This window comes from Rattus rattus, chromosome 5 (assembly GCF_011064425.1).
Source record: "Rattus rattus isolate New Zealand chromosome 5, Rrattus_CSIRO_v1, whole genome shotgun sequence".
Taxonomy (NCBI): domain Eukaryota; kingdom Metazoa; phylum Chordata; class Mammalia; order Rodentia; family Muridae; genus Rattus; species Rattus rattus.
In genome coordinates this window covers 80593475-80615224 of record NC_046158.1, presented here as the reverse complement: position 1 = coordinate 80615224, position 21750 = coordinate 80593475, and the positions used below count along the sequence as shown (strand labels likewise).

The 21750-nt window shown below is 43.7% G+C and overlaps 1 protein-coding gene across 2 annotated transcripts in view; it reads right to left on the bottom strand.

Moving 5' to 3' along the window:
- Slc1a2 (solute carrier family 1 member 2) overlaps positions 1-21750 on the bottom strand; it is a 119003-nt gene that overhangs the window by 4111 nt on the left and 93142 nt on the right. For both annotated transcript variants that reach the window (XM_032903795.1, XM_032903794.1), the window contains exons 7-10: positions 21172-21405; positions 16082-16276; positions 10279-10413; positions 327-558 (exon numbers count right to left, since the gene is read on the bottom strand). In XM_032903795.1, the coding sequence (XP_032759686.1) occupies positions 327-558; positions 10279-10413; positions 16082-16276; positions 21172-21405 (796 nt within the window). The remainder of the gene's footprint in view (positions 1-326; positions 559-10278; positions 10414-16081; positions 16277-21171; positions 21406-21750) is intronic.

Here is a 21750-nt window from a genome sequence, read left to right as displayed (position 1 = left end):
AGGAAGAGAATATCTGAAGGCCATCAAAGTTCTGACAACCACAAAATCTTGGCCCAAAGAGTGAAGAAAATTGACCAAATTAGAGTAAGGGGGCGGATGTGGGAATCTGGTGAAACAAGCAACTGATTGGTCCTTTTGGAGTCAGACTTGCTGATGTCCCACCATGCTGGATGCAGAGTGAGATGGTCTGGGCCCCAAAGAAGCTTGGGTGACATGATTCCTTACAAAGAATGGTAAGAATGGATGCAGGGGATGGTGCTTTTTTGTAAGAGTCCAGCATGCACTATTCATATGCAGGTCTCGATATCCAGGAATGGGAAAGGTACCTTGCACTCATCTATTACGACAGAGTTGTGTGCGGCATAGACACACTGGTTAGAGTTGCTTTCCCTGTGGTTCTTCGTGTCGTCGTAAATGGACTGCGTCTTGGTCATTTCGATGTCTTCGTGCATTCGGTGTTGGGAGTCAATGGTGTCCAGCTCGGACTTGGAAAGGTGATAGACAATCCCAGCCCCAAAAGAATCGCCCACTACATTGACCGAAGTTCTCATTCTATCCCTAGGGATGGAAAAGAAATTGAGTGAGAAATTGCTTTCTATGAACTTAAGAATAGTTCACAGTGCTGCTAGAACCAGCAGGTATCCAGAGTATCTTTCCTCCTCATGACTTAGGTTGCAAATTCTGTACTAGGGGAGAAGTGGTTGTTAATACGAGAAAAAGAAACTTGTCTTAGAAAATCAGCACCAGGAAAGCTCACTGAGTTCTTAAAGGTAGCTGTGCTCTCCCATTGGGAAGCACAAACTGGTTTGTGTGAAGGAGCCTTTGACGACATTCCTACACCTCCAAAGCTCTGTCAAGAAATGTACTGGAAAGCCATTAGAGAAGTTAGTAAACAAACAAGTGAAAATAAGAGACAGGCGATGAGGTAATGCTATTCCTAGGAGAGCCTTAGTTGAAGACACTCCCCTTCCATCAAAGCTCTGATCATCTTAATATTGTGGGTCTTCTCAAAAATGAAATAACAAAAATGGCAGGGTATAGGGTTGTTAGGACAGGAAAACAGTATGAACAAAATGTTTATCACAGTTTCAGGCACTTGCTCGAAACCTCTTTGAAAAGCTAGTGAACCTGATTATGGGGTACATAAAATATTACAATAAGTTTTATCCAGCCAATTCAAATGTATTTTTGGCGGTTTCTAGGCAACACATCCAAACATAACTGGTTAAGCTGCTGTCTCCCTCTGAAAACATTACCCTATTTCTACTCCAACTCCTGTAATAGGCAGAATGTGGCAGACTATGCCAATTACCCCCTTAGTCCACAGGAAAAGAAGTATCTGTAGGTTTCAGTGACAAAGAGACAGTTACTGATCCACTGAGAGACATTTATAAAAACAGAACCTGGCTCTTGTGAGCTGTGTAAGAGTTGTGAGGAGTCTCAGAAACACTGTGGATGTCTATGTAAACCACCTCTTCCTAGAAGGAAAAGCAGAAAGGACAAGGCAAAGCAAAGGAACAGTTGAGGACAGAGGCAGAGAAAAGGATTTCTGGGCTGTTATTTTGAAAGTAAAATATGTGAAGGTGATTGAATAGGAGAAGCCCATTGAGAAGACAGAGCTAAAGGGTCAGAGAAAGATGGTCTCTAGTGATGTATCATGGATGGATGGCATCTGAAGTGCAGTGACCGTCATACTTTGGCTGGGCAACTCAATTCTATCACTATAGAAGAGAAGGGATGGGGGAAAGCGGGTTCCTCGAGTAGTTGGCAAGAATTAAAGGATATATGTCAAACAGCCAGAAACAAACTGAGATCAAGTCCCATCCTGCCACCCTCTGCCATTATACATCCTGGGAAAATTCCCAAGTTGCCCAGTCAGGAGAGCAATCATAGCTATTCTGGTTGTATCTTTCTTTTTTTTTTTTTCACCCCTGAAAGTATTGCAAAAACAAAACTTCCAAACCAAGAGGGAAATGTCTTACTGGCTCTAGGGGAGTAGAACTTTGACCCAAAGAAGGATATGAGAATTTCTGGTTCATACGTGGAAACTTTTCCATAAGCAAATAACTTTTACTTTCTATCACAGTTACCCCTGTCCTCTTGGAAAAGTCTAACTTTCATGATGACCTCAGTAATAGAGAAACTGGGGATTGTCGGGGGAGGGTGGAGATGGAGAAGAGGAAAAGGAAGAAAAAGAAGAGGAGGGGAGAAGGAAGGAAAGAGAGAGAAAGAAGAAATGGTATGTTTTAAAAAAGGAATGGACTGGGATTCTGTCTGCTAGGATAGCAAGAAAGTAAAGGAGTTGGAAGCAGGATCCTGCATTAATGAATTCACTATAAATGGCTCCACTCTTCTTCCTGGGCTGGCAGGAGCCAAAAAGAAGAGGGGGCTGAACAATCACTGGGTCTGGCTTCTTTGAAGAAAACTAACTGCCAAGGTAGCCTGTCTCTTTTCTTCTCTTGGTCCAAGTCCTCTGGCAGGGAGATGAGAGACTGTCTGTTTGTAGGTCTGCGTTCTCACAGAAAGTCTGGGTCACTCACTGCTCATCTGGGTCTTTGTCATGTGTTCTGTGAGATGATCACTGTTGCAGATGTGAAAGAACCAAATGCTCAGTGTCAGAACTTAACCAAGCAGAATCAAAGCATAGGGTATGTTCTCAAAGGACAGGATGCCAGAGAGAGGGACTGTGTCTAGGAGCTCTGTGTGGCAGCAACTGCTCACCTAGGGCTCCTGACCTGGGGTAGGCTGGCACTGGAGTGCTCCAATCACCTGGCTGTTGGTTACGATATGATTGGATTCCAGCCTGGGATGCTATCATGACTCTAACAGGCAAGTTAGTGATCTCTTTCTATGCGGCATTTCTCATTTGTCAGAATCAGAACAATATCCACCATGGGGAAGATAATAACAGCTGATGCCCTCCGAGAGGCTCTCCACAAAGCCCTCTGCATATGAAAGGCTGATGAGGCACAAAACAAGTGCCCTTCCTTTGCTATTATTAGCCAAGAGGGGAGTTCCTTCACATCTGGTTGTTGTTTTGAAAGTTCTTTACTAGTGTGTAAGCTCTTTGAATACAGAGATCATGTTTTATAGTTTCTATGGAAGAATTGGCTCCAGGACCTCCCACGGATATCCAAATCCACAGATGCTCAAGTCCCTTACACCAAATGTCCTAACATTTACTTATAAGCTGCAGGATCTCCCTGTACACTCAATCACCTTTAGATCACTCGCAGTCCCCAATACAGCGGGGACACTATGTAAGCACCCGTGCTGTATTGTTTTGGGAAGGCTCACAAGACAAAAATGTCTGTACATGAACAGACACAGTTTTAAAAAATGGTTTCTATCACACTTGGTTAAGTCTGGGAACCCAGAAACCAGAGAGAGTTGTGAGCATTCAATGTGGTCCAGGGCAGGGTGGGGGATTTGGGAAGAAGATAGGGACGGGAGCGAGAACAAAATGGATCCGTCATTTGGATTAGAAGCAGATGGACTGAAGAGAAAAAAAGGGTTGCTTGTTTAGCAACACATCTGGCAGGACTGCACAGTGCAAAGCAAGGATGCGAGCATCATCCAAGAGGAGGAGAGAGGCATAGAACCCAGACTGAACGAGATGGACGAAGAGTTGGGTAAAGACTCAGAGAGAGGAGGAGCAAGAGGGCTTGGCAAGACAAAAGCCTGAAAATGGTCAAGTCGAAGCGGGGAAGATTTAAAGACTTTCAGACACTACAGAGTTGTTTTCTGGGGAAGAGATCCTCAGGATTCAAGTTTTCATTGCTAGAGCAGGCTCAGCAGTTACAGGTCTGTACTGCTCTTTGCAAAGGACCTGAGTTTGATTTTCAGCATCCATATAGGGTAGCTCACAACTGAAATCCTATTCTGGACCAGGAAGCCATGCACATCCCTAAACAGAGACACATACACATAAATAAAAGTAAAACCAAAACTTTTTTTAAAAATTAAATCTCTATGCTGATATATCGTTACTGTAATTTCAGGGTTCAGAGAACACTGACTCAATTGCAGGTGAAAGACACTTTCTATCTCATTTCCTGATTCTCTTTAGTTTTTGTGACATATTAAAAATACCGTGTGCTGTTCAGACTGAGGCATCCATCTAGCTCTGGATCTGTGACTGCACTGCCTTGGGCCAGAGCCCCATGGGTTGGAAGGGGAGGGCTTGGTGGAGTGTGGATCACATTCCACAGTGAAGCTGACATACGTTGGACTTCGGGTCAAAAGGATCTGAGGAGAAATCCATGTGCATGGAGAATAAAATTCAAAGAATGACAGAAACATAAAGCTTTTAGAATTTTCAGAGAGGTAGTTTGTGTAGCAGTTGTTTTTGTTTTCTATCAGGAAAGGAGTGGATGGAAAGTTAAGTGAGTTTTGTGTGTAGTGTGGAGGTGCTGGTGGCGGTGGTATGTGAACACGTGTGTGTGTGTCTGTGTGTGTGTGTCTGTGTGTGTATGTGTGTGTGTGTCTGTGTGTGTCTGTGTGTATGTGTGTGTGTGTGTGTGTGTGCGTGTGTGTGTGTGTCTGTGTGTGTGTGTGTCTGTGTCTGTGTGTGTGTCTGTTTGTCTGTGTGTGTGTGTGTGTGCCTGTGTGTCTGTGTGTGTCTGTGTGTCTGTGTCTGTGTCTGTGTCTGTGTGTGTGTCTGTGTGTGTATGTGTGTGTGTCTGTTTGTGTGTGTGTGTCTGTGTGTGTGTGTGTGTGTGTGTGTGTGTGTGTCTGTGGGTGTCTGTGTGTGTGTGTCTGTGTGTGTGTCTGTGTGTGTGTATGTGTGTGTATGTATGTGTTTGTGTATGTTTAAAACATTTGTACATGGATTAAATAAGGATCAGAGACACCTACAATACCTAAGAAATATCCAAGTTGTCTCTATTTGAATCATATATTGGTCATTTAATGGACATTGAAAATCATAAATTATATCTCTGTTACCTCAACTATGGAGGAAATGTACTATTAGATTCCTTATAATTTGCTGTAACTTTTAAATGAATCAGTGCTAAGTGATCAGAGCAATGTGTAACACTTAACTCACTGACAGTGTAATTTCACTGAATGGGTGTATAAACTGGTAATAGTCACTCAATGTAGATGGTTAGAAAACCGATTCAGGGAGACCCTAGCTGATCAGAAACTCCTTCTGCACTCCATTCAGAATTAAGATCCCCGGACTCCACCACCAGCACCACCTGGGAACTTGATAGAAATGTCAGCTCTTGAACTCCTTCTTAGACCTCCTGGGTCCACATCACATTGTTTGCAGACTCAGTTTGAGGATCTCCAGAAAGGGGCACTAACAGAGTGTCTGCAGAGTGGGAAAGTATTTGGGGTATCCCTTTAAGATGTCATCTCAATCATACCTACCCTACTTAGGAGCAAACATGAATCCAGAAAAGATTTCCCTAAGAGTGTCAAATGAGACGTAGACCACACATCCACGCTGGCAGCACTGTGTGTGACTTTTCCTTTCTAGATCTTGACAGCCCAGGAATTGATTATCTGACTCTGGTATCATCTTTTCAGTTCTCCCTTCATCTTCCCTCCTTATCATCTTCCCATAGTTTTGATACAAAGGCTTTCTTGGAGAAACCCGTCAGGAGACAGGCAAATTATTAACCAAACCTGCCTTTCCCATACTGCAGGACGTGGGCGCTGTGAAATGCTCTAGAACCTAGGTTTTCCCATGACATTTACAGAGCACTATAGGCCTGCCCACGGACAGGCATGTAGGGCTTAGCAGGCTGTAATGAGGCTAGTCGGGCTCCAGCAGTTGGCAAACACCGTGACACATTGAATGTCACTGCGGCCTCTGTTTGGTTTTAAATGGAAAAATTCCTAGCGTTATGAAAAGCTTACAGACTTTGCCTAAAGAAGAAAAGGATGACCCCATTTCTCTTTCTTTTCACTCTTCTGTCACCAACCACTTTTCTAAAGAACAGCCAGCCTCGCCTGGCACCCATATCTCAACCCAGTCCCCATTCCCATTAGACAACAGTGGGCATCCAAAACCATATTGCATAGCAAGCTCATGGTTTGTTTCTAGAACTCTCAGTGGTAGGGAAGGAAATGGCATCAATACTGATGCAAGGCAGACCTAACCCAACCCTGCTGCCCATCTACCCAGGATCCCCCATGCTTCCTTCTTTCCTCCTTGATCACATGGACTCAGTCCCTCTGAAACCAGAGCCTTGGAACTAGAAACTAGCTCTCCATTGGTGCTCTTCTTTCCCAAAGCAGCTCAGGGCTGGGTTTGTTTGTTTGTTTGTTTTTGTTGTTTTGTGTTGTTTTCTTGTGAAGTTTTGTTTAGGGAAATTAATCCTGATGGACCATGGGGGGTCTTTTGTTGTTGTTGTTGGTGGTGGTGTTCGGCCCACTCCTTCTTGCTAGCACACTACAGACATACAGTTAGGACACTGACCTCGTCTACACAAGCGTGAGCACGTGAGCACCTGCATGGTGTGATCTGATAGGACCCAACCGTCCTTTGTGATTTGCTAACCTTTAGGTCAGATGCAGGCAAGGTCGTCAATATTTCACAAAATGATTCTCTTCCAACAGGCTTGAGAGGAGGAGACTGCAAATGCAGGGCTTGCAGTGGCAGACTTGCTGGGGCCAGAGAACTTGAATTTTAAGAGTCCCTAAGGCCTTGATCCTACCTCATTGTTCCCTATTTAGCTTACTGGTTATATTTTAATCCCAGTGGAAAAAAAGAAACTAAGGCCAAATAAAAGGTTCTTTGTTGTTTTTACATAGAATCAAGGGCACCTTTGTTCATTTGAGGTACTATAACAAAATACTTGGGACTGGAAATGTAATAAAGAACAGAAATCGATTTTCTTAGATTTATAGAGGCTGAGAAGTCCCAGATGAAAGGCACCGGAATCTGGTGTGGCCAATCTGTACCATCAAATGCCAGAAGGTAACAGGACAAAGCAAGAGAAAAAGGAGATGTGACAGCACCACTGTCATCCTCCCTGGAGCGAGCAGTTCTTTAAGTCCTACCTCTTAATTCTGTCAAGATGAAAGCAAGACACTATCTGTTTCGTTTTGTTGTTTTGTTTGCTTGTTTGTTGGTTGATTGGTTTCATGAAGACAGAGTTTCTCTGTGTAGTCCTGGCCATCCTGGACCTGGATCTGTAGATAAGGCTGACCTTGAACTCACTGAGATTACCTGCTTCTGCCTCCCAAGTGCTGTGATTAAAGGTATACACCACCATGTCCTGCAAGACACTGACTTTTCCGATTAACAGCTTCCTCATCTAATTCACACACCATAGAGCTCTTCGAGGGTAAATGAAAAAACAGATGCCAAAACGCTACAGTACCTACCAAACATCCACGTCTTCCCTAGTTGTGGATCAGTGACTGCATTCTTGCCACTGGGAAATGCTGGGATTGTAATGAGGGGGATGCGCTGGCAGTACCCGTTTAAAAGATTACTTTTTCCTGTGTGCACACGTACAAGCACAAGTGTGTATATTTCTGGGTGCACGTGTGTGTGTGTGTGTGTGTGTGTGTGTGTGTGTGTGTGTGACATGCTAGAAATCAACCCCTGCTCGCAGCTATCTTTCATCAGATATCATCTACCTTGTGAGGTGAGTCTCTCATCTCTCACTGGCCTGAAACTCACTAATTTGGCTAAGTTGGGCAGCCATGAATCTGACTGTCTCTGCCTCCCAGTGCTAGGGTTACAGTTGTGCATCACTACGCCCAGCTTTAAACGTGTGTGTGTGTGTGTGTGTGTGTGTGTGTGTGTGTGCGTGTGTGTGTGCGATGAACGTGGGTCTTACCACTCATGTTAAAGTCAGAGGGCAGCCTTGTGAAGGTGGTTCTTTCACTAAACCCTCTGGCCCACACCTGCTAGTTTTGGAGGTTGAACTCAGGTTCTTAGGCTTGCAAGGCAATCACTAAATGAATTATTCCCCTAGGGCCCTGGAAAGATGAGTTCTAATGGTGGATTTTAACTTCAGAAACAAGTCCAAGAAGAGGGGAGGCAATGGAGTTGCAGCAGGACCTGAGAAGGTTCAAGAGGCACAGAGCTGGGAGAGAATGTAAGCAACAAGAACTGGGGTTGGGGATGGGTGGACCTTGAAGAACTTGCTTTGTCACTTTTCTTGTGAGGTTAGGGTTACCAGACTGTCACTACATCCTTTGTCCCCAGACACTGGTGATGCTTTTCTTTCCCCTTGACCCTTTCTGCCTCCATCTCTAACCTCACCTTTGTCTTCTTTATTTTGCTCTCTCCTCATTCTTCTCGCCCTGCACCACTAACTCATAGCCACCTCACCTGAGCAGATGGCATGGCCCGCTGGTGCCAACACAGGGCACAGAAAACCAAAGCAAAACCAAACCAAACAAGAAGTTATGAGAGAAGGGCCTTCCCCCAGGATGAGAGGCTGGCAGAGACAGACACGAAGTCCCAGCCAAGTCATCTCCACACCATAGCTCGGATGATGAACAAGCAAGTCAGGACGTGCATAGCCTCCCAGCAGCCCTCGACACATTGTGTCCACAGAGCCTCGTCTCGCTCCAAACCTAGTCCCCACTGCCTGCACCAACATCAGGAAGAAAAGATAAAGAGGCCAGGCCTTCTTCTAGCCATCCCCCATGCCCTTTGTCCCTTGAGGTTTTGTGGAAGAGTGGGAGTCTAGAGGAGTTAAAACTGTTAAGTCCATAAAACATGGCTTCTTCCTCCTAAAGTTGATGCTAAACAAAACATTGGCTCACAAGACAGTTTGAAAAGGAAGTGCAGGCATTTTGGCCTTCCGTCTCTGTTGGTACTTGTCACAGTGCACCTCTGATGTAAGATCCATGACACTGTCCAGCACTGTATCACTTAACTCCAAGAGTGGCCATGATCTATTGGCACGATTCTCAAGGGAGAATGTGTCCTCACAAGTGCTTTAGTGAAGCTCTATTCTAGCCTCGTTGCCTGAGGATGATCTGGGCAGGCTTTGCCACAGTTGTGAATGGGCTATGAACCTTCTACAAAATGTCCTTCACTGGGAAATGCAGTCAGGCCAAATGCAAATGGTCAGATTCAAGCTTCCCTACCTGGCCTCCAAAAGTATTGTCCATCTTTCCTCTCCTTCCTTCACTTAAAAGACACCACATTGTATGCTGTCCCCTGGCCTTTGCACAAATGACTTGATAGGGAATCACTGTTTCTCCCCCACTTAAGTATCTCTGGGCTTCTCATCGGTTATGTCTGAACATAGCTCTCGATGCCTTCTGAAAACTGAATCTGACCACAAATAAGAATGTGATGGACGCCAGAACCAGGCAGACCTAAGGTCAAATCTCAGCCCATTCCTAAGTCCTGCCGTACAATATGGGGACTTTGAGAATTTAAGAGTAGTATAGCTTGTTGTAAGAGCTGACAACTCCTATACTCCTAAACTCAAATTCAGCAACCACTTCTACTGTTTTCTGATAGTCTCTGTTTGCCCATCCACTGACATAGATAAATCTTTCCATCATGTGTTTCTAATTGTATATTATCTTAAAATATGTTTTATTTAATTGAAATTTGTGCGTGTTAAAATATACCCATTTGATCAAACATGTGGTACAACATATTATGACAAACATAAACACCGGCGAATGTGGGGTACTTCTGTCATTTCTCAGTTTTCACTGTACCACAACGACAGGGAACCTCTGATCACTTTCCACTGCTCTGGCTGTAGTGTCTTTCCCTAGAGCTTCGCAGACAGTTATTTACATGCACATTCTTTTGTATTTGGCTCTGTTCACTCAGTAGGATGTTTAAAGATTCTTTGCATGCATCACTAGTTGGATCATTACAGCTACATTTTCTTTTGTGAGACAGGGCCTCGCATAGCCTAGGCTAGCCCCAGACTCACTGTGCAGCCAAGGAGGATCTTGATTTCCTCAATGTCCAACTATACTTCTCCAATGCTGGGATTGCACACTTGAATCATGCTGCCTGGTTCATGCAGTGCTAGGAAAACATTCTACCAACAGGGCTGTATCCCAAGGCCCTTCTCTTTGCTATATTTTTATCTTTCTAATATGATTTATTTGATTCCTCCACTAGCCTACAAGGCCCTCAAATTGCTTTTGAATTCTTTGGTCCTCCTTGGTAGACACAGTAACCTTTGTAGAAGAAGGGAGAGGCGAGGCACATGGAGAACTGCTCAATGTCTTACTGCAATCTTGTCGACTGTCCACCCCTGGAATCCTCAGAACTTGGGATCCCCGCTCACAATCCCCAGAAGAACCCACCCCACAGGCACTTACAGCAGCCAGTCCACTGCCACCAGCAGACTGATGTCCTCTGTCGGCAGGCCCACAGCTGTGAGAATGAGGAGCATGGTGACCAACCCGGCGCTGGGAATGCTGGCTGCACCAATGCTCGCCAGAGTTGCTGTAAGGCTGCAAAGACAGAGAAGCCCAGGTCACAGAAGGGAAGAGTCTTGGCAATTTTAGAGATACTTAAAACAAAACAAAACAAACAAAATACAGCAACAAAAATCCCTTTCTTTTTTTCTCTGGGGAATAAAAAAAATATGAAATACCCAGGAACTGAGGTCAACAGTGATGGGCGCTTATAAATTCACAGACTGGAGTCAGATCCTTGGCATGAGACCCAGTTAGTCTAATGTACTTGAGACTACAGCAGGTGAAGTTCTAAAAGCAGACATGGCAGTATTAATAATGAAGAAATAAATCACCCTCACCCCTCCTGTGGGAGCACAACTGCATTCATTTTTGGTTATGCCTTTATGTGTTTGTGGGTACCACGGTTCTTCAGACAAGAGTCTGAGGAGGTCACTGCCAATGCTAACATGGGAACTTGGAATAGAAAATATCCACAACCCTACTCATCAGGGGAAGCAGGCAACATATTCCAAGATACATTCGCTTTCACTTGCCTGGACGTTTCTCCCGAGGCTGGAATATGCATTACTCAGAAAAAAAGGTGCCATGGGATGGTAATGGAATGAAGGGAAATTTCTCAACTTTTCTTTCTTTTCATCAACGTTTCAGGCAACCTCAGGAGCATACCTGGCACCATTTAGAACTCTTTCTCCGGAGTTTAAAGTTTCTTCTTGGGTTCAAGTGACCTGTCTACATACCAGAGGGTTTCTGAGGCTCACCACCTGGCAGTGACCTTTTCATTTCTGCACATGTTACTTTACAGAAGCTATTATTTCTTCTTTTCATGTGCTAATTGTGAGTGTGTATGTCAGGGTGCACATGTACATATTACCATATACGTTACAGACAGAGGTCAAAGGACAATCTCTGATGTCACCTTCAGGTATACCATCAACCTCCTTTGAGGCAGGGTTTCTCACTGGGTTAGAGCTCACCGGCTAGCTGCTGTGTTCCAGGTATCTGCCTGTCTCTCCACTCTCCATGTTAGCATTAAACACACTTGCCTCCATACCTGGCGTTTTTATGTGGGTTTGAGGATCTAGCCTGAGTCCTTGTGTTTGACAAGCAAACCATATCCTCAGACCTGGAGCTGTCGCTTCTGAATATAACCTTCTGAAAATAGGGCTACCATGTGACTTTGTGTGTACTGAAACAACAATGGTTGCCTGCTTCATAGTGGAGACATTAAAATATTTCTAGAGTAGGCACTCAGGCACCAAACTCCAGGCTTTCAGGTGCTTTTGGCCAAGTCAGGCCATCAGTGTGGCCCAGCCTAGAATCCCAAGACCTGTAACTGGGAACAACTTGAAGGTCCCTGGAGCTCCAAGGGATTGGCATGCTTGTTTTATTTTGCTACCCCTTTCAGGTAATAATAATAATAATAATAATAATAATAATAATAATAAATTATAATTATAATGTTATAATTATATAATAATTATAATATATTATAATATATTATTATTGCATGCCAGGGTGCCCTTTCACACCAGCCTGGAGCTGGTATATTTTAGAGAACTCCGTTTGAGACAGTAGAGAGTGTGAAGCAGCTTTTTGAACTTAAACAACCTAGGTTTAAATCCTAGCTCTACCACTTGTCAACTACATACACAACCTTGGGCAACTGTATTTCTTTGTATCTTGACTTCCTCATCTGTGCAACGGATAAATGAGGGTTTCTCTTTCATGTGGTGGCCAGCTGTTTTTAGGAACCAATTAAGTACAAAAGCACTTAAGAGAGGTAGGGCACATTATAACCCTCAAGCCAAGTAAACTGTCATTCTTATCGGGAACTCAAGAACGAGGTGAGACAGCTGTGGGACTGAAACTTCCCTAAAGTCCCAGACTGCTTCTGAGACTCTTCAGCCCTTCCCCAGTATTGACAGGACAGAAAGGAAGAGGGGATTGCCAGGTTCCAGTCATCCTTAGCCTTGGCTCTTTGGTTTACATCGATTGTTTTGGTCATGAGTCACTCTTACAAGCCTGTGAAAATTCTTGTTGGGAGTCAAATATCAATAACTACCCCCCCAGACAGTATTATCTAGAAAAATTCTCAGCCTGCTCCTGGTCCTTTGACCCATTTTGCCTTGTCTGGTATTCCACTCCCCTGGCTGGCTTCTCTAGAGGTAAGTTGCTGGAGGCTGTGCCAAGTTCTATGTACACAACATCAAAGCAGAACCTCACAGTAACCATGCTAGGTACATCAAAGGCTTCTTTCACCATGAGACAACCAGGGATTCGATGGGTCAGGTAACTTAGGGTCACACAAACTCAGTGTGGTCTTCTGGGATTTGAACACCCTTCAGTTTGATTCTGCAAAATGGTGGCTCTTGATGACCCTGGAACTTCTACAACTTAATAAATATACAGAAAGTTCTTGGTCATTGTACTCTTACATGATGGAGAAGAGAAAAAGAGGATTCACACAACAGCACAGCATAAAGCTAGACATGGCTAATTTCCCCCCAAATATATTGCAGGCAAAGAACTGTACATATGCCATGTAGGTGTCCATAGAGGTAGAAACTTCAGATGTCTACAATTAAAGAGAATTTCGATAAATTTGCCCAGAGGCAAAGACTTCAACATATATAGCCAATCTTATCCTTTGCTCAGTGAAATCTCTCAACAGTAGCATTGCTAATATGAAATAAATTCCAGGTAGATGGGATTATGTAATACCAGTGAAATCCCAGTCCTTCAGTCACTGCTGATTCTAATCCCACAGTGTGCACTGGAGGGTAAGCCTGGTTACTGTCAGGGTCAAGAATGAAAAGAGGTAAAGCTATCATTGTTTGACCAAAGAAGTCAAGAGTTTTGACTTGTGGGATGTTGGAAGTCTCACGTGATATCTGTTTGGACAAGATTCATGCTTGATAGTTAGATCTGAAGCAAGTTTTCCATCCTGAGTAACTTGTGGTACTCCCTGTGTCACAGCTGCTTTCTCATTTCATATTATAGGACAAGGGTTATATTTTATTGAATGTCACTGGTAGGAACAATTCCAATAGCTCCCATCTATTGATATGTGATCTGTACCATGTATGTTCCACCCCGAGTCTGTGATTGCTGTCATGGTACAGATGAGGAGATGGAACCTCTGCTCTAACAGAGTACGAGGTGTTTGTGAAGATCGGATGAATCAACGTACAGAGGCAGTCTAGTCCAATAGCACTATAGCGGAGGCAGTGTGACCCACATTTAGGCAGCCTGGGTTTGAATCCTACTGCATCACTAATAGATATGATCTTGGGCAAGGTTTCTTTCTTCCTTTATGTTTTATTGTCACCAGCTGAGACAGACAGAACCCAATACCCATCTTTACAAAGCCACCCCAAAGGCCACAAGTTAAGATCCTCAGTAAACAGAAGAATCTATCGGAATGTGGGAGCCTGAATTTTAGTCAGCCTCCAGATGACTGGGCTCTCCGAGCCTCGGTTTCCTCGTTTGCCACGTAAGGTGGCTTCACGGGGCCTCGTTTGTATTTCCAGATCATGTGTTAAACCTGGCAAGGTTTCCATTTTCTTTGTTTTCTTACTTAGTTGTTCAGCCAAGCTCTGATGTGTATGGAATCCTCATTAAAAGCTTCTGGAATGGCTATCAGGAAGGAACTGGTAACCCAGCAAAAATAGCTCCAAGCTGGCTAGAAAGGCTCCCAGATAGACAAATGAGGCATGGCTCTGACAGGGCAGATCCTCTGGGGTATTAACTCATAAAACATGGAGAATTTCAGTTCCCAGTGCCAATTCAAATTACAGCATTCCAATAACCTTAACATGTAGAGAAAGCAGAAAGAAATGAACTGCATCTCTTGTGAGTTGGTGACCCTAAGACCATCAAAGACCTTCCCCAGAATGAGCTGGTGCATAAGCTGTGAGCCAGACACCAGCTGTCACCAGAATTCCTAAAGCAGAGGAGGACCATGTTGTTCTGGGTTTGATGAGAGGAAAAGGCCACTATACGAATCTGGACACAAAGGATATGGCCTCTTCTTCATGTGCAAGGGAGATAAGACCAACAAAACTGCTATTCTAAGAGCTTCCTTTGAGTTATAGTCAGGAAGGAAAGAGTACGGAATGGAAGGACGTTGCTGAAGGAGTCATCAACAACCCTGAAAACTAGGTCTTGCATATAACACCCCTAGGCTTGTATCCCTGTTCCTTGGAGTGGGGACAGTGCTTCCCTTTCAGACTGCTAGGAATGTCTGAGGGGAGCTATGAACAATGCCAGCTCAGCTCAGGGGCACCACAGGACTGGAATTGTTCTCATTTGAGAAGCTGAAAGCTATTTCCCTGTCAACCCAATCTGTTCACTGAATGAATCAGTGGGGCTGTGATTATTATAGTTCTTTGGAATTTTCTTTTGCCAGCAAGTACACTGATGACACAGACTGTGATCTACCTATCCCTTGCATTTACTGATCTCATAGAATTCGAGAGAGAAAGAAAATGTAATTCACAACATCCCACACTATAACTTTAAAGATTCACAGGAAGTAGATAGTAGGTGACCAGGCCAAGTCTGGGTGGTAAGGAGCAGAGGTAGCCAGTAAATGGAAAACACCTGCCTTAAAAGACATTAACATTCTAATTGTTTTACAGCATATTACAAAGCAAACATCGAGGCTCTGGACTTGCTTCAGCCCATCAACTGCCAATTCCCAGTTCCCAGTTCTCAATACTTTCCTCGTTTGTAGATGAGGACATTAAGACTCTGGGAGTTGGGGTGAGATATAAGTGGGACCAGGAAGTAGTTCACTGGGTTTTTTTGCTTGTTTGTTTGTCTGGTTTTCTTTTTTATACTTAATTAAAGGCAGAAACTGTCTTCATTTAACAGAAGCTCCTAGTTGGAATAGACATGACAATACTAAAAATGATGTTACGGTACAGTGTCCGCGCAACACCGAGCGGTTTGAAGACTTAAGCTTTCAGTGCCTCTACCTATAAATAAGATCTGAGTTTGTGGAGAAGCAGCTCATTTTAGATGAGCTCTCGGGACAACCCTCTCAATTAAAAAATAAAGAAAGACAGAGAGTAAGTAAAAGCTTTAGTAAAAGCAGAACCGTGCGTCGCTTATTAAACTCAAATACTCTGTGGTACTGAGGAATCTTTGTAGTTCATCATGTGCCTTGGAATAGTGAGAGAAGCACATATATGGAGACCAGGGACAACTTAAAGGAGTTAGTTGTCTTTTTCCATTACGTAGGGCCTCGGGATGAATGTCTGGTGGAAAGCACCTTTATCCACTGAACTATCTCACCTACCCAAGAAGGGAACCTATTTTAATAACAGAATAATTGGACCCAGAATCAGTAAAAGTTGCCCCAGGCACAGCCATGCCAGCTCCTGAGTAGCAGTATAGCCTTAGACAAACCACAATACTTCCAACCTTGTGTGTTGAATGAACTTAGAAATAGCTGCATGGCCAGATTTATGGGACTACTGACAGTCAAATGGGATCTGGGCTCCAGTGGGCGTGTACAATACATGTAGATGGGACTGAGCCTCTTTCCTTCCTGCTGCAATCTTCTCCCTTTGAAGTTTGCCAGTTTCCTCCACTGTGGACTCAGTAGAGCTGAAACTCAAGGAGCTCCTGTCAAGTGACGTTAGAATGGAGTGGGAACGGGGAGACGGATGTCTCTGTTTCCTCTGCATGCACTCACCTTACAGTCACTATCTGACCTCCATCCAGGATAACCCCATTCATCTGGGCTATGAAAATGGCTGCCACGGCTTCGTAAAGGGCTGTACCATCCATGTTAATGGTTGCTCCGACTGGGAGGACGAATCTGGTCACACGCTTGTCAATCCCTAGATTATCTTCCAAGCAACGGAAGGTGACAGGCAAAGTTCCAGCACTGGGGGGAGAGAAGAGAGGGAGAGAGGGAGGAGAGAAGGAGAGAGAGAGAGAGAGAGAGAGAGAGAGAGAGAGAGAGAGAGAGAGAGAGACTCTGCTTTAGAGGCAGAACAAAACACAAACCAGAATGACGCTGCAAAAAATAGCAGTAACTAGGAACAATTTTAATTAAGCTGCTAATAGGCAACAAAATATTTAGTTGGTTCAGGTTTCTCAGAGCTACTTAGTGCCTGCCAAGAAGTTCTCTGTCCTTCAGTCCCTGTTTCCATCTTAGGGTAAATCTTGAAGCACATCTGATTGTGCACACGAATTGGGCTGCAAAAAAAATTATGTCAGCTGTCAACAGCAAAACATAATGAGGAATTTTTGAATGACCCACAGTTTCATGCCAGAAATGCTATTCCAACAAAATGACAGCACAGACTGCATGCAGCCCCTGGGAATCATCTTGAGTTGGGCTTACTAACTTGGAGAATGCTGGACAAACATGTTGTGCACCCTTTAGGATGAACCCAAGCTTTGAACAATCCACTGGGGAGCCTGACATACAGTCAAACTCCCAGACACATGGCTACCAGCCAGTCCTCAGTCTCTGCAATGACAGGGCAGAAAATCATGTGATCTGTAGCTAAAGGCGATGTGGAGTGACTTCACTCTCAGTCCCCCCCCCCGCCAGGCATGGGCTGGTGATCCTCCCAGATGGCCCACCCTGAGAGGCTGGAACATTTGACATGTTCCTATATCTTCTAAAATAGGACACCTAAGAGAACAAGGCTTCCTCATGGCCAGACCGTTACAACCTTTTAGACAACAGCGGGGAGGAGATTAGGGTTTAAAGAATGTTAAAACCAAGCAAAGGAACCAAACAGCACTGGTTGCTTTATGGTTTGTCTTGCTTTGATTACTTTTATTCTATTTCAGTGAACTGGAAAGTTTCCAGTGCAGGCAGCATTTGGAGGTATTTTCAATCCCTGGTCATATTTATTCCCTCACACTGGTTATAACTGGGTGTCAACAAGACTGGTCATATTCTGAAGGGTCTCGGTTTCTCAGAGTGGGAGAAAAAGATCAGCTTAGAAATGTGTTGATTCTTAGGCCTACTCAGGACCAATAAATCTGGAAGCTATAAAATAAGAGGCACCCAAGTCCACAGCCAAGGAGCCATCTTACCAGACAGAACATCTTTTGTGATTACAGGTCTGGGCTCTGTAATACCTCCCGTTGGTCTTATGGTAGAAGAAGTCAATTGATCAGGTGGTATGTGTGTTGGGGGGTGGGGGTGTCATCTACAAAACTGTTATTAACCCAAGTAAAAAAAAAGAGGCTCGTTCTCATTTGCATTCAGGAGATACCATGGTCCTGGCCTGCTGTCTCAGCTGTTTCAATTAGGGGTTGGTGTCATTGTGTTCCCCCTGTTCCCTCTCCTCACTTCCTGGGACTGTTTCAGGGAGTTTCCTAAATACCATCACTGATCTAAACCGGCTACCTAGTCATTGTTGGTGGCTGGGATTCTCAACCATATTGCTCAACGCAGACTTGCAGGATCACTAAAATGTACTAATTTTTCTTGTTGCATCTAGTTTTCCAAAATGTAATCAAAGGGTTTTTGGACAGAGAGACTGGGCAAATGGTTTGTGAAACATGAAGACAGTTCCTATTCTTTTATTGATTATGTTTTATGTTTATGTCTTGCAAATCCTCATAGACTCAACTGATCCAAACTAGGACTTGAGAACCTCAGTGCTTTCCCGTGCTGACAGGATGACGCTCTGGCATTGCTCCCGTCTGAGAGGCCCAAGGATGTTGCTAACAATAATGTTCAAAATTGAGATTCTCCCTATGAAATGATACAACCCCACCCCCCAGCATGCTCTTCACAATCACCCAGAAGAGCCGGTCAGCCACCCTCAGTGTTCCTATTGTGACAATGGCCCTGTTTGGAAACTTTGTGATGTAAGGTTTAAGTGGATATAGGTCATTTGGATGGACCTTGATGCTCTTAAGCCTTGACTCTATTTCTAGTCCCGTCTCTGCTACTTGACTGTCACCATGAGAAGTGAACATCATGAGCTCCCACTGCTGTGAGCAGACCAGTTCACACTTCCCACTCCTCCTCTCCATAGGGAGAATGGAGAGGAGGTAGTCTTGTCTTTTAAAGTTACTAGGATAACTGGCTATTCAAAAGAACAACAATAATAATTTTTGAAATGAGTTAAGGACAAATTCATGAAAGCATTAGAAATAGAAAGCATTATATTATAATTGTGGATAGAAAAATATTTGAGCAAAACTGAATTTCTTTAAAAAAAAAAAAAAGAGAGCATTCACAGTCTTTTATACAAATAAAATACTCCCAGTGCCAAAAAATTAGTATTTATTTCCAAGACAGATGTCTAGGAGGGGAGGTTTCCTATCTATAGCATGTGGTATAAGAGTTAATAATTCATATACATAATGTGAGCTTGAAAACCATCCAGGAAAGGATGAGTACCTACAAGGAGAAAAGCGAGCTGGCCCACATATGACTCAAGAGGCAAGGAATGGGGAGGAAAAGGCAGTAAGAACTAAAAAGATGCTTTCCCTCGTCTGTAATCAAATGCATGCAAATTTGCTGAGTTGCTTTCCCACCAATAGGATTGGAATCCATGAAAGCTACACAGATGTGGAAGACCCGGCTCTGGCCAGTGGGTGGGGAAGGACACTCAAACACAGTTGGTGGGAACATTGCATTCTGGACTTTCTGAAGTGTTAATCGGCAGTGCCTTTCAAAACAGCCAGTGTGCACTCCATGACTCAGAAGGTCCAGGTCTACAATGTATCATCCTAAGGCCAGAGAGCCTGGCAGAGATGTTTGTCAGAGTCCTGTTGGACCAACATGCTGTAGATTTACACCTCTGGGCTGGAGTGCAGCACAGCACAGCACAGCGGATTAGTATTTCGTTTTATTTTCCATGCTTGAATGTTTGGCCTATATGTATGTTTGTGTATGCCTGGTACCTATGAAAGCCAAAAGAGGGTGTTGGATCCCCTTGGAACTGGAGTTACAGGTGGTTGTGAGCTGCCATTCAAGTACTGGGGACTGAACCCAGGTCCCTTGCAAGAGCAGCAAGTGCTCTTAACTGCTAAGCCATTTCTCCAGCCTTTTAGGTCCTGTATATTATGATGAAGTTCACAAAATATTAGCAAAGATCTATATTAATAGCTATGATTTTCTTGTTGTCTTGAGCCATAAAAATAAAGAGATGTTTCCAGAGTAGCATAGTAAGAAACGGAAGTATTATAAATACGAAGATTAACTACAAGGTTATTGCCTGCTGTTCTTAGCTGAAAAGACACTTATCTGGTGAGGTTCACTGTCTTCCTCAAAATTGTATTCACTGTCTGACCTTGTCACTATTGTGGCATACCACATTTATGATCAGATAACAAAATAAGGTTGGCTTTTATTTGCAGGGAGATGGCTAACCTCTTCTCTGAAGAGGAGCATTTGCAGGGATATGGACATACATCTACAGAGAAGTTAAAGCATCAGGAAGTAAAAGGGAAATTTTGAAGTGTTTCCCCTAATCTCCAGAAACAGGATACTAAATCTGGTCCCCGGTATTGCACACATTTCCGCCTTTTGCAGAAAGCTCACACTCTATTCATATTGAATCTCACTGTCTTGCAATATGCAAATACAGCTCGGCTTCCCATGTGGCTTTTGGTTCATTCACTTCAGAAGACTCTGACAACCTGCACAGGGCCTTGGAATGCCCACCCATGCTGGGCCACCGAGTGGGGATGCCACTAGCAGGAACAAGTCATGGGCTCAGCAGCTGGAACTGGTGGTCTCCCACTGTGGGTTTCAGCATTTGCTGGGCTCTGAGCTGCCTGGGGTTTTATGATCTCAGCTCAATTTCATGGCATGAAGACACGTGATCAGAAGTAAAACACCAATTTTAGTCTGAAAGAGCAAAACTCTTCAATCTCTGAAATTCTAGGATTCTAGATGCATTTTGACTTCGTTTTGTTGTGTTTTGTCTAATATTTGTCCAAGATTATATTAAAAATTATTTTTGTTTCCTATATTTGAGGTCCTTATGGATTTTCTAGGCGCTAAAAATATATAAAGAAGCAGGAACTAAGTTATGTCCAGGTCAAGTCATTTAAAATGGATCTGAGGTGGGAAGGATTAGGGTTGAATTGTTCATTTAAGGGTTTTTGTTAAAGTCAAAGAATTAACTGGTTTCTAATTGTTGGGGGGAAAAATCACCATTTACCCTATGAAAATTGTTTCTCCTGATGTTGGTGAGAGCTCAGCGTTGTGCAGAAGACCTGGGTTCAGTTCTCAGCACCCAGATTACACAGCACACAATTGCTTACAACTCCCTCTTCTGGCCTTTGGGGACACCAGCCATGCACACAGTCCATACCTGTGCAGTCTCTCACACACACAAAATACAAAAATAGATATATGTTTTAAAATAGAAGTTGACTGCTCTACTTTTGAAAAATTATTAACCAAAACCTCAAGAGGTTTGTCTTTAAGAAATTCTTTAAGAAATTTAAGAAATTAAAGAATGATAAATCACAGGTGAGTCATTAAGTGAACACCATGCTACACCCTCTGGATAATATTTATGGCTATGCTACATTCATGCTTCATGTAACGTTAGGCATTCGAATTCACAGCATGCAACATCTAAACACTTAATATGAGGTTGTGTTTCTAGGCCAGTTGCAGACCCAGGAGCCTCGGCAGTGTGCAGGAAAAGCCAAAGGTTCAACGTGTTCACCTTGTAGAAAGTATTCCCATGCACGGTGAAACGGTGGAGAAGATTTGTGAGATAAACAGGAAACAGCAAACAGAACAAAAGAACCAACATGGAGAAAGGATTTTCTCCTGCTCTCTACCTGGAAGCGGTTCCCAGGGCAGTGATCCAGGCTTGGAAAATGCCAGCAAAAAAGGAGAATGGGTTTTTTCTGGTCACTACAAAGTAAATCAAGGGGAGAAAGATGCCCCCGTGAATGATGAGGCCCACGATCACTGTGATCATGTACATCCCCAGCTGCCTAGCAACCACTTCTAAGTCCTTGATGGCGATGATCTTCCCACAGATCAAGCAGGCGATACCCAGCGGGGAATACCTGAAAAACACAAGACAACAACAGTAGCTTTGAAGCCATCCTTCAGAGGTTAGGGACCTGCACCTGGAGGAAAAACCTTCCTCTTTTTATTTATTCATTTATTTTTCTACACACACACACACACACACACACACACACACACACACACACACACACACACACACACACACACTGTTTTGCTGAGAAAGAACACAAGATCCAATACTTTGAATTGACCGGCGTAGCTGTTTTATGGACCTAGTGACGCATGTTCTGATGATTAAGTCCAAAGGCAAACTTTATTGCTAAGGTGAATTTTAGGAACAAAGGGGGCGTGCCTCGACTCCTTTGGTTTTATCTTTCTGC